The 20,690-nt window shown below is 39.0% G+C and overlaps 2 protein-coding genes across 8 annotated transcripts in view; one reads left to right on the forward strand and one right to left on the reverse strand.

Moving 5' to 3' along the window:
- Window positions 1–14,103, reverse strand: part of ranbp10 (RAN binding protein 10) — a 27,493-nt gene extending 13,390 nt beyond the window's left edge. For 2 of the 3 annotated variants that reach the window (XM_026311393.2, XM_026311390.2), the window contains exons 1-3: window positions 13,742–14,103; window positions 7,543–7,654; window positions 3,928–3,980 (exon numbers count right to left, since the gene is read on the reverse strand). In XM_026311393.2, the coding sequence (XP_026167178.1) occupies window positions 3,928–3,980; window positions 7,543–7,654; window positions 13,742–13,940 (364 nt within the window). In that variant the 5' untranslated portion in view covers window positions 13,941–14,103. Of the gene's footprint in view, window positions 1–3,927; window positions 3,981–7,542; window positions 7,655–9,696; window positions 9,822–13,741 lie in introns of those variants that run through there. The other variant, XM_026311394.2, reaches the window with a different exon arrangement.
- tsnaxip1 (translin-associated factor X interacting protein 1) lies at window positions 13,061–18,979 on the forward strand. Of its 5 annotated transcripts, none has more exons than XM_026311397.1 (12): window positions 13,207–13,372; window positions 14,643–14,879; window positions 14,998–15,100; window positions 15,299–15,439; window positions 15,555–15,648; window positions 15,872–16,068; window positions 16,273–16,414; window positions 16,952–17,115; window positions 17,232–17,345; window positions 17,795–17,904; window positions 18,122–18,245; window positions 18,529–18,979. In XM_026311397.1, exons 2-12 carry the CDS (start codon window positions 14,824–14,826, stop codon window positions 18,610–18,612), a joined length of 1,329 nt encoding a protein of 442 aa, XP_026167182.1. In that variant the 5' UTR covers window positions 13,207–13,372; window positions 14,643–14,823; the 3' UTR covers window positions 18,613–18,979. The 5 variants fall into 5 exon arrangements, with proteins under 5 accessions (XP_026167184.1, XP_026167182.1, XP_026167183.1 ...); XM_026311395.1 differs by having other exon boundaries at window positions 13,210–13,372; window positions 16,949–17,115; XM_026311399.1 differs by lacking the exons at window positions 13,207–13,372; window positions 14,643–14,879 and adding an exon at window positions 13,061–13,100 and having other exon boundaries at window positions 16,949–17,115.
- The last annotated feature ends 1,711 nt before the right edge of the window (window positions 18,980–20,690 follow it).

A 20,690-nucleotide genomic window follows, 5' to 3' on the forward strand; every position in this document is an offset into this window, starting at 1 on the left:
CAAGTGCATTGGTGTGTTTCTTTAAACGTAAGCACATGCTGTTCTCAGTCCCTATGCATTCTTTGGAGTTTATGTGTATGTACTTCTGTATGTGTATGTGTGTGTGTGGGAGGGGGGGTATTACATTAATCTGCTGACAGGGATATTGCCTCTAAAGCCAGGCTCACTGCTCCAACATGCTAATGAAATGGGCAGGCCTCCACAGCAGGATCAGACACAGAGGTCAGCAGTAGAGAACACTGTACTATTAAGGGACACACACACACACACACACACACACATATATATATATATATATATATATATATATATATATATATATATATATATATATATATATATATATATATATATATATATATATATATATATATATATATATATATATATATATATATATATATATATATATATATATATATATATATATATATATATATAGCTGTGTGTGTATATGTGTGCGTGTACAGTATATATATATATATATATATATATATATATATATATATATATATATATATATATATATATATATATATATATATATATATATATATATATATATATATACTGTACACGCACACATATACACACACAGCGAATGCATGAATTCACCAGCACTTACATCCCATGTGCAGATGAAAATAAACAATAAGTGGCTACAAACTTACTTCAATGAACAGAAGTGTGAAGACACAACACAAACAAGTGGACTCTGAGTCAGTCAGTCCAGGACACACACAGATAAATCCAGGACAAACACACACTGTCACACAAACACACTGAGTTAGTCAGAGTTAAGGCAATCAACAGTAATCTGTCTACCAGGGCTATGGACCATCTGTAGCTCTAGCAACCAAAAATATTTTCATAACTAATGTGTGAGCCGGTTTGGAAAACATGTCCATCCCAGCAACAGAGTTCCATCATGTTCCTCCCTTTGTGTGACATTTGACACATGTGAACCAAGAAAAGAGGAGAATAAATGATCTCTGTGTATGTGTGGGTGAGAGTGTGAGTCTGCTGAACTGGCTGCACCAGTGTCCACAGCATTTCCACAACCATCGGCCACCAGACAGATCTTGACTAGTCAATAAGCAGGTCAAATGGCCCCCAGACAGGCCTGGAAACCCCACAACGCAACTGGTCCGAGCATAGGAGTGGTCTGTTTGGTTGGGAGAGGCAAGAGGCTTTAGCTGCGAGCCTGTGGCTGCAATATGGCTACCACACTTCCTCCTATGTCATCAGAGATTGCTGAACCATTCAATGATGTCATTGTGTGTATTTGCTCAGAGTCTGTAGAGACATGGTGGGCCAGGGGTTGCAGGGACAAGAAGAAATATAAAGCCAAAACAGGAAAAAAAAAGTCTTCACAGTATAAGGCAGTGAAAATGAAAAATCAATTTTCTCCACTTTAAACTTGTTTTCCAAATCCATACCATACTGACAGCAACAAAGGACACAATGCTGGGACAGTCAGCATTGCCATTATGTTGACAAAAGACATAACAAGCACACAATACACAATAAATATTTAAGTGTCAGTAAAAGACTCGGGTGATTGTTGTCAGACAGGCACTTTCTTCTTAAATCGTTATAGTGGCGCCTTTGTTCTCAGCAATGGACTCAGTAACTTTGGTGCGGATTCAACTTTATTCTCACATGTAAAAAAACGTTATGGGAATCGGACAGTGTATGACTGATGACTGATATACTCACTATGTGATATCAAAAAACTGATGCTAAAAGCTACCTTGTAACTAATTCAGTGTAATTCATCATGACATTATTTCATCTCTGCCTTGGGGAGATTTTTCTTTGTTATACAATATTGGATAAAGTTTTATTTTAAGGTAAATTCTGAAAATAGCGTACAAAACACTTTATTTAAAAACGAACGCCAATCAGTTTACTCATCAAAAGGAATTTTACTCTGTGACACCTGTAGAAACAAAAGCTTTATCACACAGCCCTGATGTTGTTATAGTGATGTCATTTGGGGTACTTTCTGTTTGGGTGTGGAGACTACAGATTTGTAAGAGAAAGATTATATACCTTAAACATTGGGTTTTGAAGTTATAGGAAGTGTAGGGTCATGGTTTCAGCAAATGTAAAATTTTTTTTTTTTTTACGTACACACCTAACATCTGAGAACTCCAGTGTCTTCCTTAAATTTCAGAATAACTGCATCCCTATTTCAGGAACCAGTGTGCCTAGCTAGCATGGATTAGACCACCACCTACTATGTGGGACGCACTGTTCAGACTGAAGCTGAAGGGACACACTGTAAACATGGCACCATTTTAATGGGACAGGGTAAATTAGTGATCAGCTGAGATGTGCATCTGAACTGAATAAAGTGACCTGTCTAATGAAAGAACAAAATGTAAGCAGTTAGTTATGAGCTTCAAGTTGACCAAAAGGATTTTTCAGTTGTTTTAACTGTTCATTGTATCAGTTATGTTGCTGTATCCACAGCTCCTAACCTGTATTTATACTGAGGCCATTTGTTAATCCAAAACTACTGCAATTAACATAATGCAAGTCTGAGTCCTGTTTGATGTCGGATTTTGAACACAAAGGCTTTGTATATCTCCACAGAGTGAACAAAGGAATGATGATAGAGATGATAGAGGACACAGAGGGAGGAAGAAGCTCACAATGTGGAGAACAGTGGTGCTGTAGTAATGAAGGTGCAAATGATTCAAGATCTGAAGGGGAAAAAAAATGGAGGAAAAGAAACTGATTCAGGATCAGTGCAGGAATTGGCAGAGAAATATGAAGACTAAAACACAGTGGAAAAACTGTTCAGACCTAGATGATATTTTAATCTAAAACAAATCAACTTCAAACACATTCAATAATTGACAGAGAATAGTAAAAAATGTCTCATGTTTGGCAAATTATTTGATGGGTATTACATATTAAATATTCAGAAGTAGCAGTTTGTGGTGCTGCCTACTCCTACCAAAAGCCCAAGTCCACCTCATACTGTACGTCACTGATCCATATGAATGCTCAATGACATGCCCAGGCATGCCCTTTCTGCAGCCAGACGGTTCAGACACAAACCACATCAAATTACTATGGAAGCACCACACATCTGCATCTCCTCCTCCTTTTATCCTTAAGTCTCATGAATCTCAGCACTTCTCCAGATACATTCTGTTATCTGCAAGACCCACTCCTTGTCCTTTACTTCATTTCTGTCATCTACCTGTATATGTTGCCTCCACAGTCTCACACATGCATCCACCCAACTAAATCCACAACATCTCTTCCAATACTCCAGTTCCAAAAATATCTACAGCCTGAGTGAAAACAATGACTAAGTGCTAATAGTGCTTTTGCAGCAAAATCTCCTTTTCTGTGATTTAAAGTCTAAAGAAAATCAACCACATTCACAGTATAGTCAGTGCTTGATTGTAATCTGAACCATTGTGGTCAGAGGCTTGAAACTCTGGGGTAGTAAGTAATTAGAAAGTTCAGGGTCAAGGTTTTGGTCAGCCCTTGCAGAGCTGCTTAATTGTACCGTCAAAGGGTCCTGTGTGTAACTAAAACTAAACAAAAGTAGAAAACAATGCCGGTTGTTGTTCTTGCTTCCCATGGTGCTGGTTCAAACTGACTGCTAAGTGGCTGAAATTCTGGCTGTGTCCCAGCAAGCTAACGTTATTGCTGGACGCTGGCATGATGATCAAGTACTTGATATACAGCCTGTTCACAGTGTATAACCTTGGGAGCCCATATTTCTCCCCATCTCACCACAGACTGTATCTTGCTGTTCTACCATCCCTGCATGAACAACTTATGTTGACTTGCCTATTGTAACATCCTTAAATGAATTTCAGCATTAACCTATCAACCAAACGTCAAAATGTCCTTCCCTGCACTGTTTATGTCATGATGAGAACTGAGCATGTTACTCACCCGGCAGTCTGTTCATGTTGACTCCCTGGGCCGACAGGCCAATGCCCATGTACCTGCACATGTAAGGACAAAAATTCAAACTTCAGTAGAGTTTAGGCATCATTACATAACAAGCAACCACATACATTATCTATAATCACTCAGGAGTATCATCTCCTTTTGATTCCCAAAGTAATTTAGCCCAAAATATTCAAATAAAGCTCTGGATATACTTTTGATGAGTGTTATGCAGAGGTAACTTTGAACATACAGTCTTTGATCTCCTTTCATAACCCAAATGTGAGGACTGGTTATTGCAGAGTGAACTGCCGCCAACAGAGAGTCTAAACATCAAAAGTGGCAGCAAGAGTTGAAGCACAGGGATTCACAGTGGCATCATAAGCCCATCCCATCAGTATAAGTGTTTGGCCTGCATCCTACTCATGTAAACAGGTTTAAGAAAGCAACTAAGAGGATCTCTAAAATCAGACGATGAATGTCTATGCTAAATTCATGTGCTAATCCATCTATTAGATGTTGAGATATTTTACTCAATTCATGAAAATGTTGACCTGCTATTGATGCTTGAGAAAAAGTCATGGAATTGCCAAAGTCAGTAGCTCTTGAAGAGATATTTCAGACTGAAATAATTGAAATGTCTATGAAGTTGAAATGGTTGACAAAAGTGGGGGACTAACAAGATTTCCATCCCATCCTATTCCATCCCAAAACAAAGCACTCCAGACTGTGATCCGGTGCCTCGTTTGCTTCAATTTTCCTGGAGAAGATATATGAGTTTAAATTCTATCATAGCTCAGTTGGAGTTTGACAAGAGACATCCAAAGGACTGTGAGAGCATTAGGAAAAAAGATTCTGGCATGGTGGTGGCAACTATGAAGGTGCTTCTCAGCAGCAGGAACAGGGACATTGGTCAGAACTGATGGAAGGACGGATGCAGCCAAAAACAGAGGCCCTTGAAGGAAACCTGCTGCAGAGTGATGTGACCTGAGATCCCAGTTCAGATACTTCCCATTCAACCTGACAAGAAGAATAAGATAAACTGCCCACATTCTGGTGTGCAAAATATCTCAGGTTATATAATCTACCATTAACACTTCCCAGTACTACTTGAAGAGCTGAATGCAAACAGCAATTTATACCTATTAACCTGTACCTATTATATGGTTCACTGGACAAGCAGTTCATGCTGACAATGAGTCTGAGATCATAGCAATGTGACTTTTTGTTATTTGGGAAGTCAACATTGTACAGTATTTGGGTGTCTTTGGTTTCAGTTCATTCCCCAATGTCAGTGGCAATACTAAGAAATACCCATACACTACACATTATTATAGTGGGATGTCATGGCAGTAATTCTTGACATATTGTTTCTGTCATCACTACGAGAATTAGAGTAACTCCATGAAGCAACCTTTGTGATCCACCGTATGTCATTATTTCATGTTGCAACTTAAATACGGGGTCATACAACTGCACTGCTGTGTGTTTTTAAACTCATGGTGACATGGAAAGCTTACAGTTAGTACAGTTAAGGTAGCAGTTCTATGCACCGACACTCCCACATTGTGCACCAATGTTCTTTCCTTTGCATTGAGCTTTTCAAATGATACTGGGGAGTATTAACAGTAGATTATGTAACCAGAGACTTCTGTTGGGGAGGATGGAGGAGATTTCTGGCTCTATTGCAGAATACAAGTCAAAAGGTCATGTTACAAAGCCAGGAATTTAAACACCTGGCTAGGTAAATACTGATCATCAAACCCATTACTACCAGCTGATACTTCAACTAAGGGGTAGTAATGCAATATTCTAAACCAGTGTCATTCAGTTGTGTTCAGAGACTTTGGAGAAAATCCAATATAAATACATCAGGACTGCAGTGAAAGAATCACTTCTGGAAAAATGAGTCAGATGTCACAATAAGATAATTTGGGTGCAGCTAAGATTTAGCTTTTGATTTTTCAGCTACATGAAACCTGAACAGCCCCCCCCACAGCAGTTGTCAGTGCTAACTGCTTAAACTGCCGTTTTTGGGTTGTAACATCTCCATTTTCACTGACTTAGCAATTGAACAGTATACATGTCTACGACTCTTTATGCAACCCCATCAGTGAAACATTTGGACAACAGGATAACAAATGCATATATTGGCAACAAGACTCTAATGCAGGTCGTGAGAGATATCTTTGGAGTCCCTATTGTATTTGGCAGTGATCTTGGACCAAAGATATATAGATTGCTGTTTTTATGCAGACTCAAGGTGAGGGAAATGCTGCTTAAGCAAGTTTACAGATTTGAAACACACCACAGTGACCCAGGGATGTGTGACCCTACCAGAGCAATCCCAAAAAAACAAAAATGAGCAAAGATAGTACAGGTGACTTACAGACAGGCCTACCTAGCCTGATGTCACAAATATATACTAGACTTTGTATATAAACTATTTTAATAAAGTACATAGATAACATGAAGTGGTTAACATGGATAACATGAAGTGGTTATAGCCTTGTTATTCAACACATAGTCTACTGAAGGTGTGTGGAACTCTATGAGGTGACATTTAGCATGGTAACATACTACAGTTCAGTTTAGAACATTTACATGTTTAATGTGTTAGCAAAGCGATATTTGCATGTTAACACATTAGTCAAAATCAACAAATTAAAAAGCAAACTGTGAGCAGGGGCAGACTGGCAACAAGAAGCAGCCTGGGAATTTGGTGTCAAGTGGCTCCAGTTCAACACACTGGTCTCAACAAGTTTATTCATCAACAAATCATTAATTAACAAACCACAATCTGCTAATTTGTGTGCAGTTTGTGTTGGGCTAATATGTAAAACAATGGACCTCATTCTGGAATGTTTCTACTGCCCATGTTTGTGTGTACAGAAAGCAAAAATTCAAAGCAGGATTAATGTAACATCACCTCCCGACCCACTACCTACATGTCGGCCGGTCTGCACCTGACCATGAGGATGATGATGCTGACATTTGTTAGGGTAACATGCTAATGTTCAGGGTTCTTCATTTTCATTTTGTGTTATTTTAACATTCGTTTCATAACACAGCTGTGACAAACATGAATTCGGGCATTTGTTTCAGATGTACTCTGAAATAGTGCTGTTTGATGAAAATGAGCATTGATCTTTTCATTAATCCTCTGAAAAAAAATCATATCAACTCTTCAAAAAAAAAAAAAATGTCTGGTTACAGTAAAAAGTCAGACTGGATGGATTAATTTGTAGTCAGAGCTAACTCACTAGCTGAGCTGGCAGTTTGCATACCTAGCTGATAACTGCCCCAGAAATCAGTGTGTGAACAGGTAAAATCTTGCTAGACAAGGACTTTGTTTTCATGAGATTGGCTCCATTGATAATATTCTCAGAAACCAGCTGATCCATGGTACTGAACTTGAAGCTCAAACTTCACAGAGAAGAGACAAGGATAACTAATACCAGTTAATGCAGCTTTCTTTTTGTCTGGGTGGGTGGGTGGGTGGGTGGGTGGGGTTGCAGTGATACAGAAATACAGACCAACTCCTCTAAGATTAGAAAAGGTTGCTCTACTGCCACAGGACACACACAATGAAGCTTGACCAGAGTTTTCTTTGCTTACCCATCTCGACCTTTGCTGACAATCTTCACTTCAAAGTAGTAGATCCCACAAGCAGCCGGGATTGGGTGTGTGGCTCGCACTGATGCTGCATCTTTGTGGTTTTTACCATGCCCTGCAAGAGGGAGAAATACAAGGTATACATGAATATTATGGAATTCTTTAGTCTTCTTGGGTAGAAAGCATCAACAAAGCATATTTCCTAAAGCTGAGAAAATGTACTGTGAAAGTTTGTGGTGGCTTTGAGCTCCACTAGAGAGATCTAGTTAGGCCAACATTTAACTGACATTAGCTTCCCACTGGCATTATATTTTAATTAGTAAATACAGTTTTAGAATAACACTTGGTCTGTATTTAACTCTAGATACTCAGTAGACAGCCAGTTTTCACCCCAAATCTGTTAATATATGTGTATTTGTTTTATTATATAGACATTTTATGCATTTTCTTAAATTTCTAAATCGTTGCCCATACATTTAAGCTATCAACAAATTAACACAGAAATACAATGTCCAATTTGGCTTTGCACATATTGGATACATCTTAGTATGCCCACAAAAATCAGTGGTGGCTTAGTAATTCTGATCCTGTACTGAAGGTAGGGCTTAGAAAACACAGCCTGCCATCTGACTAGAGCCTGACTCTCCTTTCTACAAGCCAAGGCATACCATAAAACTGGTGGTGGATCATTTGTCAGTCGTGTGACATGGTTAGGTTAGGCCCATGACTCTGCCAATCTGCTGTACTTTCATCAAACTTTTTTTTAATCCAACATTTCCCCAAGGCAGTGTCTGAACAAATTCCTCTATGTTGAACTTTTAGTTAACAAAATTTTTATCATTCACATATCAGACAGTCACATCTAATTCTCTGAATTCATGTACTGGAACTGACATTGAAATTTAGTGATGAGTCAGACACAGATATGGCTGATTTACATTCATCAATCCATGCTTTTGTTAAGGTAGCTTTTCTATGATGAAGTTAGAAATTGCTTTTGATTTTTGTGAGAATGTGTATGCAAAAATAACAGAGTCTACTGTGTGTGGCACAGGGTCAAAGGACTCATGTACAGTGTCTGGATCAATTATATTCAAGCACAGCAGTCATTGCTGTCTGTCATTCTATATTCAGATGGGTGCTTATGCAATCCCTCAGGTCATAAAGGGGGTTGTGTGTGTGTGTGTGTTGGGGGGGGTACCATGTTCAGTAGTGTGTTGTATAACTGCAATCGAGCCTCTGCAGTAAGCATGTGCATGTACTCACACCACTCACTATGTTGTGATAAAAAAAAAAGTCATCGTGAGCTCTGTTTGTATGTGTGTGTGTGTGTGTGTGTGTGTGTGTATGTGTGAAATGTAGGTAGGCTGTAATCTTAAACGAAGCAGCTGGCTGTCAACAGACACCTTTAGGCTGTTTGTGTTTGTGTGTGTGTGTGTGTGTGTGTTAGAGACAGACAGAGCACTCCAGATAGTCATGCAATAATTTTATGACCTAATATTAGGTTAAAGTACATTAAAATGTACTACATAAAATATACACAATAACATGTCATCAAGAGAAACAGAACTTTTAGGGGGAAAAAAAACACTGATCAACTGAAGTACTGCAATAAACTATTCTGATTAACTAAAACTATTATGATTTATAGTAACATCCATTTCTGCCCACTCTCAAATATGCTGTGGTACCAATGCATGTTGTTACATGTTCATTCATGTGACAAGCATGTCTGTTCATGTGTGCACTTCTCTGTGATTGTCTGGTCCGGCAGTTGCAGCAACATTCGTGCCATCTATTTTTAGCTGCTACTCGTGAAAACAGCCAACAGGTCTCTTTACAACTGCATAGATGGGTAGGTGAAATGGCTACTACTTTTAACAACACTACCACCACCCTACCACCTCAAAGACCTAAACCAAAAACTAAAGTTAAAAATTAACATTCACAAGTTGGGTGTTTGTGAGTGTAAAATTAAGCTGTAAAAGACACATACACCATCTTGTCATTTAACTATTCAGACAAAATTACCCTCTAAAAACAGCACTGGCACTGCACATTTCAGCTGTTATCTGGCATCAAACCTCTTCACCAGAAGTCAAGGATCAAAGGTCCATGTCCTGTTCTTCTTACCCCACAGCTTACTTACTTACTTACTAGGAAACCAGCACTTCTATCCCAAGTTCCATCCCTCGCCACAAGCAGGGGAAAGTGAAAAATCTATTAGTTCAGTAACAAGAAGACCAAAGGCTGCAGCGTCTTGTTGCCCTCTGGCCCATCCCGTTAACAGCAGCAGAGGCAACATGAGAAGAATAAATAGCACTACAGTATGTCACTAATGAAGTAGAGAAAGATTCTGGAGGAATTAGAAAACAAATATGGTTGCTACAAACTTTGTACTAAAATGCCTTGAACAGATACTGGATATTGGATGCAGTGGAGATCAGTAGTGGTATGAACTGTGACATCACAGTTTTACCTTCTCATACTCACATTTTAGGCTTGTCAAGCTATCAAACTAGCTGAACAACAGATGACAATCCTGTGCTTTGTCACCATAGATTAATGCCTATTAGTACAGTCTTTCTAGGAAACGGCTTCTTCATGACATTGCCCTGACACTCTGCATCACAACCCACTGTTCCTCTGCTGCGGCTTATTGAGCCACCTAAGTAGAACAGAGCCAGTGCTGTTAATGTTATTAGTCAATAGGCACGTCAAAATGTCTTCTGTGAAAATGGCCTGTTGTTTGGTCTATAAATGCAATAGGCCTATCAAACAGAAGTGCAAACCAAAGACAAAAGCTAGAACAACTGCCCAATACTGGCTTAAGTGAGACATGTTATGCTACACTGAACATTGTAGTCACTAACAGATGTTGTGCTATAGCGTAGCCGAGGTTAAGGCAAAGGTCATAATTGGAATAGATAGATAGATAGGTAGGTAGATAGACAGATAATCTCAAAGATCTGTAAAGATGCAATAAATATGATCAAACAGAACAAAATTATTACCTTTACAGGACAATAATGCTATATGTATTCAACATATGACTGTTGAAACAAGTTTAAGGTCACATTCTGGGAGAGGATGAACATGACATTGGCCACGAATTGACACTCCAAAAATATCAAAAAACATGTAGGTTGCATTTATCAACTAATGTCTAACAATTAGCCTGCAAATATCATCAGAACACAATGTTTGTTGATGTAGCAGTTCTGATCAATTTGGACTAGTCCAAACCAAGGTGTCCTAATGGGGCAGCTCTGGGTGTACAGTCCACTAGGGCTGTTACTATAAGCAAATGGGTCCTTGTATAACTGGACCAAAAGCTTTGTCTTCATCCTTGGCATTTTTTCAAACTCCCTCAATAGATGGACTCCATTGAGGTTGTGCTTTGTCATCTATTGTGTTTGCGATTTTCAAGGACATAATTTTAAGGCACAGCCAACTAGTAGAGCATGTGCGTCCTCTTTGGAGACTTCAAGATTGCCTTATATTTGCAGATGATGTTTTTCTATAAGCTTTGCCAGGTTATACAGTTGACAATGGATCTTTAAGAGCTGCAAAGGTTGATAAAAGCGGAGAGACTAGAAAATCAGTGTAGGCTAAATGCACACTATACTATTTACATCTACATAGCTGTGAGGGTCAGTGTGGTATGCTCCTGTCACACTGACCAACATTCAAAGAATGTGTCAGATTTAACCAAGAAGGCAAATTTTTGTAGTCTCTGAGCGGGTTGATGTTAAAAATGAAGACAGACGAAATATACAAAAACATTATATGAATGTCATCAGCTGTTAATGTCTGTGTAGTTTTGTGCAGATCGCCTGCATACAGTCCAAAATTTATGACTGTGCAGAACACAAAAAAACCCAAAACATTCACTTAGGGAAAAAGAGGTGACATTTCTCTTTTGATTTGCGACCATGAGTGATCCCTGTCACTTTATCCAGAGTCATTTGATCCATTACTAACATAAAAATATTGATTAATACAGCCATAACTACTTAACAATATTGTTCAGAGGTTAATGGTACAATACAGTGTGAGTTTAACAAAACACCTTGCCAGTGCTTTATGGTCAATGATGAGCTCAGGACATGATCAAAGATCTATCTACTGTAATTTCATCTAATGCTAACATGTTTTAAATATGCTTAATCTTAATCTGTAGTAATCTAGTTAGCAGATACAAATGAATAAATGGGTGATTATTACTTGAAATGACTGTCCTGAAAGAACATCAGGTTTACAGTAATGTTTAAGATTAAATTAATCTTTGTGAATAAAAGGACTAGGTAGGTACTGTGGCCTTGAACAGGGAAAATTGGCACACTGGTCAAAATAGCATCCAAACCACAAGGGTGAAGGAACAGAGCAAGCACTAGAACAACCAGGGGGATAAAAAATATCCCACACACTCCAGAATAGACCTATTTATATGTCAGTGCTGAACATTTATGCAGTGTCACTTAATCTGTGCACTTCATAGACATAAAGACTCTATGTTCCACATACCCCAACATGAAATGTCTAGTCTTATCAAAAGCATGGGTTTAATGATCATTCTGTGCTAATGTCACAACTGTGACAAGTTCATGGGTAATTCTAGACAGTATGGCAGAATCCCAATAACACTGATTAAAATGGAAAGTAACCTTTGTCACAACTTAATCTAGTCACACCATTAACATAGAGTATGTTTTATGTACACCAACATACCTGACAAATAACATGTAAGATGATATCAAATTAAATATTTGTTCACATCAGCAGCAGAGCTCAGTTATTCACTGAATAATCTGCAAATAATTTTAAACAAATAATAGGGCTTCTCTGCTCTTCATAAACAGCGGTACCATTACAAGAGATGTGTCAAATGAGCATTTCAAAATGGGTTACACAGCCTGCCTGCATCCTCTCATCATCTGCATGTTTCACTGACGTAAACAGCCAACAGGGCCCAGAGTGGCCTTGCAATGCCTCTATGGAGATTTCTCACAGCCTGAGATGCAGAACTAGCTTTCCTTGCTACGGTGGGCTGCCCTGGAGCGTCGCCTGATGAAAAACAACGGAACAGGCAAAAGACTGAGAACAGGGCTTCACACAGATGTCAGGTTGTTTTGATTTAGGAGCTGGAAACGTCAAATAATCCAGCTGACAGCTCTGGCAGGCCATGCCTACATCTTTTAAACCATTTGAATGTGTGACTGACCGCACCGTCTGACGAACTACGTTGCTGTTATTGTGAAGACACCAGTCTGCCGATACTCCAGATTTATGAAGACCGGCACATTTGGCCTAATGTAATGCGCCAAGGCCTCCTCCCTCACAGCAGCTGTTAAGAACCAAGTGTTCGTCTGCTGGAGGTTGGACGGGACACTGTCGTGGTGCTCAGGGCTCACACAGACCTGAACAGAGCTGGGCCGGAGGGCTCCAGACTGCTAAGAAAGATTTACGGGTTCTGGACAGCACTTCTAGAACACTGCCACTGAAATCACGCGAGCCTGTTGTAGTTGAAAAACTAAACAATTGCAGCTTCACACTCATTGGTACATTGTAAAAGGGTAACAGGTTTGGCTGGTTTCCACGGTGTAGCCAGCTTATCCTGTTATCCTTCTGTTTTCAATACTAGTTCCAAGGAGCAGCAAGGTTAGCGACCGTTAGCTAGTTAGCCACCAGGCTAACCACTGTATCTGATAGCTTGCTGTTAGCTAGCCCTGCTTTCTAAACACATTAGCTTCTTGGCAGAGCCCTGTCTGTGCGTCGTTACTGATGCCAGTGACCCGCTCCAGTACCAACCATGAAGAACATCAGATGCACGGTCAGTTTAGTGCAAACAAATAACGTCATGAGCGGTAAACAAACAAAGGAGAGCTGTGTTGTTGGGGGGTGAAATTTCAGTGTGGTGGTAATAAGAGCAACTGTGAGGGTTAGCGAGTTCACTGACGCCCATCTGGGCATTCCTGTGCTCGTTTGTGAAACAAAGCAAGGTTACGGGACAAGAGAAGCAGCTCAGACTAGATTTACCAGGACTGCACACATACACACACAGTCAACATAATCGCATACTGTGTGCGTGTGCGAGTGATAGAGCCCCCCTTCGCAACAACACAGTGACAGGTTTGAGCTGAGACCTACTGCTGCTGTGACTACTTGATCAGACCCGTCAGGGCCATGCCAGCCCTCTAACCTTTGTAATGGACCCGCAGGTTGTTCTGTGACAGCCCAATGTAGCTGTATTTATCCTTGGGGCTCCAGGATCGGGGTAAAGGGGTCTCTTCCTCGTTCACAGCCGGGTAGAGCCGTTTCAGCCTCTCGTTCAGTTCGTGTTCCTGGTAATTAAAAGCAGGATCCCCTAACGGCAGGCTTCCCGCTCCAAGCTCTGCCATGTTTGGCCTCTTAAAACGTTATCTTATTGTTCGTTTCTTTCTATCCAAAGCCCCGTGTCAGTCCGCTGGAGCTGTAGGCTGAGAGCGAGAGAGACTGAAGGGAGAAAATAGCAGCGGTGTGACATCCCCGGATAAGCAGCAGAATGTACTGTAGACTGGAACAGTGCCGTGTGGGTACTGTAGTTCACATGCACTCTCGCTTTTGTGCTAATATGTCTGGAAATTACTACACAGCTGTACTTTGGTTTAGGGCTTCTAAAGGGAAATGTAGCTAGGAAATGTAGTTCTTATAGTTACTCTATGGACAGTTTTTAGGATATCAAATATTTTAATATTCTGATATTCATCTATTATCTATACGTGGCACAAGCACGCGAGGAAGTGGAATTTAAATATCTTTTCTAACCAAATGAAAACCATCTAAATCGCTATTATTTCCAGAACGAAAACAAAGTATAATATTACAGATGCCTATTCCTAAAGATACAGATCACCTTTTATTACTTTGCAATAATCAAAAGTTGCTGTTTTTTGTGGTATTTCCAAAGTGGGTAAGGTTATAATTTATGTATCAAATGTTTGTAATATCACTATACCGGGTTAATATCTTATACACAGGTTTAAAAAATCTAATCTTGGTTTTAATGTCTGTAAAGTTCTCTATTTAAAAAAAATTATCCTCTTACACAATTTGAAAACTAGTCAGGCACACCGCGGACGACTAAGTGAGGTCTTGCTACGTCCCTGTTGCCATGGAAACCATGCTACAATGCTGTGTGCCTGTGATGCTACAGCCAGCCTTGAACTAAACGGAACAAAGTCGAGAAGTAAAAATAGCAAGAGCGTGTTATGCTATTATTTAGCCTTCATATAATCACTATAGATGTCACCACAGAAAGATATCAAATTTCCACCTTTAACGCCGTCACAAAAACAAAGGCAAGTGATAGAGAGATTGAAAAATATTTCAAATATAACGCTAGTTGTATTAAAAGTAGCTACATATGGCTAAACTGCAGCGTTCAATGAAACCGGACTCTCTTTCTTTTTATTTTAGACTTACATATGACCATAATGTACAAACTGTCCAGACATCAGAGGAACGTCGAGAAGGAGAAAGTGCTAATTCTGTCTTTGTCCATTCATCTTCACCGAGAAAGGTAAGCAAGCCAAACAGATTCATAAAACATTGCCAGCTGGATAGCTGAAATATTTTATTGCTGTAAATAATACAGTCAGTTTTTCAGTGTTTCACCTCTGCCACAGCAAAATAACTGTGTGCACGCACGTGTTTGTGTGTGTCTGTGTGTGTGTGTGTGTGTGTGTGTGTGTGCGCGCACGTTTGTGGATGTTGGAAGTTGTGCTGGACAGGCAGCAGTTACATTTATGCAAGCCCAGGGACAAAGCCCCAACTCCTGATGCAGCTGGAGAGCTGTGTGAAAAAGGAGCTGCATATGATAAACCCCCATGAGCCAAAATATCAGGAACTGAAACTACAGGTGCTTTGTCTTTGATTAGTTGTGTTTGATGTTGATTTACTATAAAACTAAAAGAAATACCATACACACATTTTCTTTATAGAACACACACATATCTTAATCTGTTTGGTTGCAGGTCTACCGCAATGTCTTTGGTTGCTTCATCAAAGAGTTCAAAACCTACCAGCCCCTTCTCTGTGCCATCAAAAAAGAATATGAAAACACTTTAGGTTAGTAGCCCTACCAGTAAACTACTTACATATGTGCTGTGAGATAAATGGAAACACTATCTTTGACAAAGAAAAAAGTTCAACAAAAAAAAAATGATGACAGGAAAATTATGTCTGAGGTACAAAAGATGTAGGTGGCAAATTTTAAAGAATTAGTTTGAAAGGTAGACCCCAATAGAGGATTTATCTCATTTATCTTGCATTATACTGTACATCTGTTCAGCATATCAGCAGGATCAAATCCGAGAACTGGAACCACTGCAATCCCGTTTAAGGCTGGTGACAGAGGAATGTGACAGGAAGATTCAAGCTCGCTGGAGAGAGGAGCAGGCTGAGATTGCAGCCTTGAAAGGGGAGAAACTGCAACTGCAGAGGAACATTGAGGTCATGAGAAAGAACGAAAAGGCCATGCAGGCAGTGGTACATGAAATGTTTCTTTTGTTCTAAATATTTTTTTGTTCATTCATGTAATTTTTTTATTGCATGCAATTCAGAACAATTCATTTCCATGTGAATTTGAGTTTTTTCAATTTTTGTATACATGAACGGAAGCATATCAAAAATCATTTAGGGATTATCACTATCTTGTCTGATCCCACCCCACTATTTTCTTTTACACCCTAGGTGGCTCATCTGCAGTCTGAACTGTCTAGCCAATACATCCAGTACCGAGAGGAGCGTGATGCCCGCAGGCTGCTGATGTGGCAGCTCAGTGACCATACAAAAGGCCATGTGAAGAAAGAGGATTCTGCCGGTGAATATACAGGTAGACCCTGCAACTACTCATCAATTTGGTCAATGAATCACTCCAATCAAATGAATCAATGATCAAAATAGTCATTAGTTTCAGCCCAAAATACAGGGGCCAAATCATGATATAACAATATATACTCTCCATATATTTATTCCTACAGAACCCTGCAAATGTAGTCACAATTTCAGGTTCTGCCAAAGTTCTGACAAAAGCTGCTGTAATGAAAAATGTCTTTAAAGGAACAGTTTAACATTTACAGTTAACATAAATATGCTTATTCACTCTTGCACAGACACAGAAGAGATAATCGATGACACTCAATCTGTCCATTAAAGATGAAGCTACAAACAGCACCTGCTTAGCTTAGCATACTTTAAAGACTGAAACATTGCTAGCCTTGCGCTGTCAAGAGGTCAAATATCCACCTGCCAGCTTCTAAAACTCACTAATTAACACATTTTATCTAGTTTGTTTCATCCAAGCAAAAAAGTGAAACAGAGGTCAAGTTGTAATTGGACTAAGTATATTGTGTTTTGATTGGCAAAGAAGAAGCTAAGGACCCAGTGGAGCTGCAGCTCACTCTGAAAGTGTGTCGGGAAGACCTGACTAAAGCACAGGAGGAGCTCAACAGGATGAAGGCGGAGTACTGGGATGTTGTTCCTCGACGTAACTGGGAAGCACTGGAGCAAACACACAAACAGACTCTCTTGCAAGTAAATCGTGTATATATATATACAGTACATATAGTACACATATATAAAAATTATGACATTTAAATAGTTTCTTCATCATTTGCTTTTCTTTTTTTTTTTTCTTTTTTTCTTTTCAGCTAAAGACACTGCAAGGTGACTTTAATCAGCTGAAGCGTGAGTATGACACCTTGCTGGAGCTCCATAAAGGAGGTAGCATACAGGACAGGAAACATGTCTCCACCATTGTGCAGGTATATTGAGAAAATTAATAAAGCTGTTATATCTGTTTATTCAGTAAAGCTGGAGCTTGGAGATAGAAACAGGAAAACAGCTAGCCTGGCTCTGTCTAATGAACAAAACAAAACTAACAAAAAACATTTAATTGTAAAAATACTAAGTGAAGGTGTTATGAGGGATATTGTCATTTTTACATTTCAGTTGGTTAAACAAACAAGATAAAACCTGTTAATCAGTGAGCTTTAGGTGGCAGTTGGTGGATTCAAAATTTTTTCTTACCTGGACACCAACTGCCCTCCACTGTTTTCAATCAAATCTAAATGTCACTTCGCTCCAGCTTATATTAAACAGACAGATATGAGTGCGATATCCACCTTCTCATCTAACTCTCAGCAAAAAATTAAAAAAGGGGGACAACAGAATTTACTACAACTGTTCCTTTAAAAATGTTTTGGTTTTGCAGATGAATGAGTGTGCGTCTCAAGGGCAAAGCCAGATTCAGTCCAGCCAACTAAAAGAGATGATCAACTCTGATATTTCTGAGAACAGCACACTCACTGCCCAGGAGTTTAGGTGATATAAATAAATGCACACACACACAACTATACAACTGTAGAAAATACAGCTCACAATGATAAATGTGCCTCAAAGGGCTTTATTTTGTTCCACATATTCCATACTCCTTAAAACAATCAGATATGGAAGAATTTCACCAAAATACTGATATAATTACTATCCCTGTTTTGTTGCCAACAGAGTGTCTTTTGTGTATGTATGTGTATGCATATAGGATGGCTCTGAGGACAGCATTACCTCTTAAATCAGATGAGGAAATAGATGAACTTGTTACGTCAGCTCAAAGTGAACCAGACTGCAGTAATGACACCATCTCCTCCAAGAGACTCCACAGCTTGGTATGTAACAGCAGAAGTTTCTTTCAGGCTGATTTTAGTACCACACTACATGCCATCCATATCTTGCATCTGTAGCCATTCCCAGACATTTATGCTCCCATTTGGTAAAGATACTGAATTAAATTTTGATATTTACAGAAACTGTGGTCACCTATACTAATGTTGTCATTTCAATAAATCAACATAAAAATATAATTTTTACTTCTTTAAAGACATATTAAAGTTTGAATAGCCTTCTACCCAGTTTTTAAGACTGTGTTTTTTGACTTTAATGCTCCAACAGCTTGCAGAATTTGATGCAGCAATCTTACCTCTATGTCTTGACGAATCAGAAGAAAATGCATCATATCATCCACCCAGTGATTAATGCTTTTATTAGTTTTTTGTTGAATGAATGCAACATTGCTGGTTTAAGTATGTATGTTGTTAGTAGCTCCATTTGTATAGTCATGATCCAGTATATGACTACACCCCGGTATCCCCCTGGAAGAGCTGGAGAAAGTGTCTACGGAGAGGGAAGTCTGTGCATCCCTTCTTAGACCACTGCCCCTGCAAGCCGAACCCGGATAAGCAGCAGATAACTTTCTTTCTATCCATCGTCTTACACTATTCATGGTAACTTAAATTTGAAGGGGCCTTGTGGGGCTTTTGTGTATAAAAACAAAAGCTATGTTTTTATTGCAATTACCAAAATGCATTGTGTATCATTGAGGTCTGACAAGCATTTTGAATGAATTTCCTACCTAATAAAAGCTTTTGTAAAGCAAAGTATCTGCAATCTTGCAATGCGTACTTTCATATTTTCGAGCTTGCATCCTTTATTGCCTTTTTTTTACACTTGAATGCATTCCTTGGTGTGCCGCCTAGATCGCTGGAAAAAACCATTGACAGCACTATATTGTATCAGCTGTTTTCATATATGTATGTGTGCATACTTTTGTGTATCTGCAAGAAAAGCAAAATAGATACCAACACATAAAAAACTGCTCCATAGCATTACTATAGAATTAAGAACTCCACAGGAAACCTTTAAATGTCTGATAGATATGTGAATTTTCAATGAAACTATGTGCCTTATTTTTTATGGGTACCTTACTGTATAGCTATACATTCTATCCCATAGCGTATGTGCTTTTGTGCGTGTTTCGCTAAAAATGAAACAGGTTGTCTATTTTCTGTTTAAACAACGCTGTTTCTGTTCAAACAACTCCTACAGCCTCATTTCAAGTCAACCAAAGTGAACATTGACCCGTAGTAGAAGCTCTGTTTGGTTGAATACTGTGGTCTAAAAAGGTTCCAGGTGGCCCATAAGGCCTGGGTCTCAAACAGAGCGAAAGTAACACAAGGAGTTCTGAATTCTCAAATATGTAGATCCTGCAAGAACCAGTATGACAAAGATCTACTTCTATAGAAAACATTTGGACTAAGAATTACTGGGTAGCATAACTGATTAACATATATAATCTTCATATGCTTGCTTATACTTAAAAGTAACCCTATAAAACACCAAGACGTTACAATGAACATTGTTCCTCAGCGAAAAAACGTGAATATTATCAGAGTATTACATACAGCTGGAGAGCAGATAGCCATGCAGATGGTTTATATGATTATCTGTATAAGTATAGCAAGGGATCCTATAAAGTTCAATGCCCTTTACAGTCTGGAGAAGCAGATTAATAAATGTGTTGTTGCTGATAAAATGGCCAACCCAAATAAAGTCTGTATCACCAGTAACGGTAAGTTACAAAATATTTTTGACACAGTCTTCATAAAAGTGACTACAATAACAGTAAAAATGCATGCCAAGGAGTTTTTGTCTTCTAATTCATGCTCATTGTGTAAACCTGACCACTTATCACAGGACAAAAAAAAAGCATGTCAGTGACCAATGGGAAAAGTGGACTATTATTAAGAGAGTGAGCTACAATGGCAATGGAAACCTGTTGACTCCAATTAGCTTTTGTTGAAGTAATTAGTCTATGGGTTGACTTACTGTTTATTAAAGACATGAGAAATTAGAATTATTTGTGTGATCAGCTAAAGCACATTGTGTTTGTCTATTGTTGTGATCTAGATGAGATTTGTGGATTTGTGGAACTATATAGGCCTCACTTGCTGAAACATATATGCTTCAATGTTTTCCATATCTTTTGCTTCTTCTGCACTACACAGAATGCAGTAGCTCAAACTTTCCACAATGAATCACGGTGGCCGCACCTTCTGATGGCTATGTCCAGGAGCGCACACGCTGGGCAGCCTGAGACAAAATAAAAATGCACATGTCCACAACTCCTCCAGCATACCAAGAACCATATGTGAACAAAAACATACCTGTGTATAACAATTTCCCGAGGCCAGACCTGTTTGGGGAGATTGCTGAAAAGCAGCTTAAGGTTTGGGCGGGGTGCTTTAGCCAGCTCAATTTGGTTTGGTAGTGAATGT

Source organism: Mastacembelus armatus, chromosome 6, assembly GCF_900324485.2.
Source record: "Mastacembelus armatus chromosome 6, fMasArm1.2, whole genome shotgun sequence".
In the NCBI taxonomy this organism is placed as follows: Eukaryota; Metazoa; Chordata; class Actinopteri; order Synbranchiformes; family Mastacembelidae; genus Mastacembelus; species Mastacembelus armatus.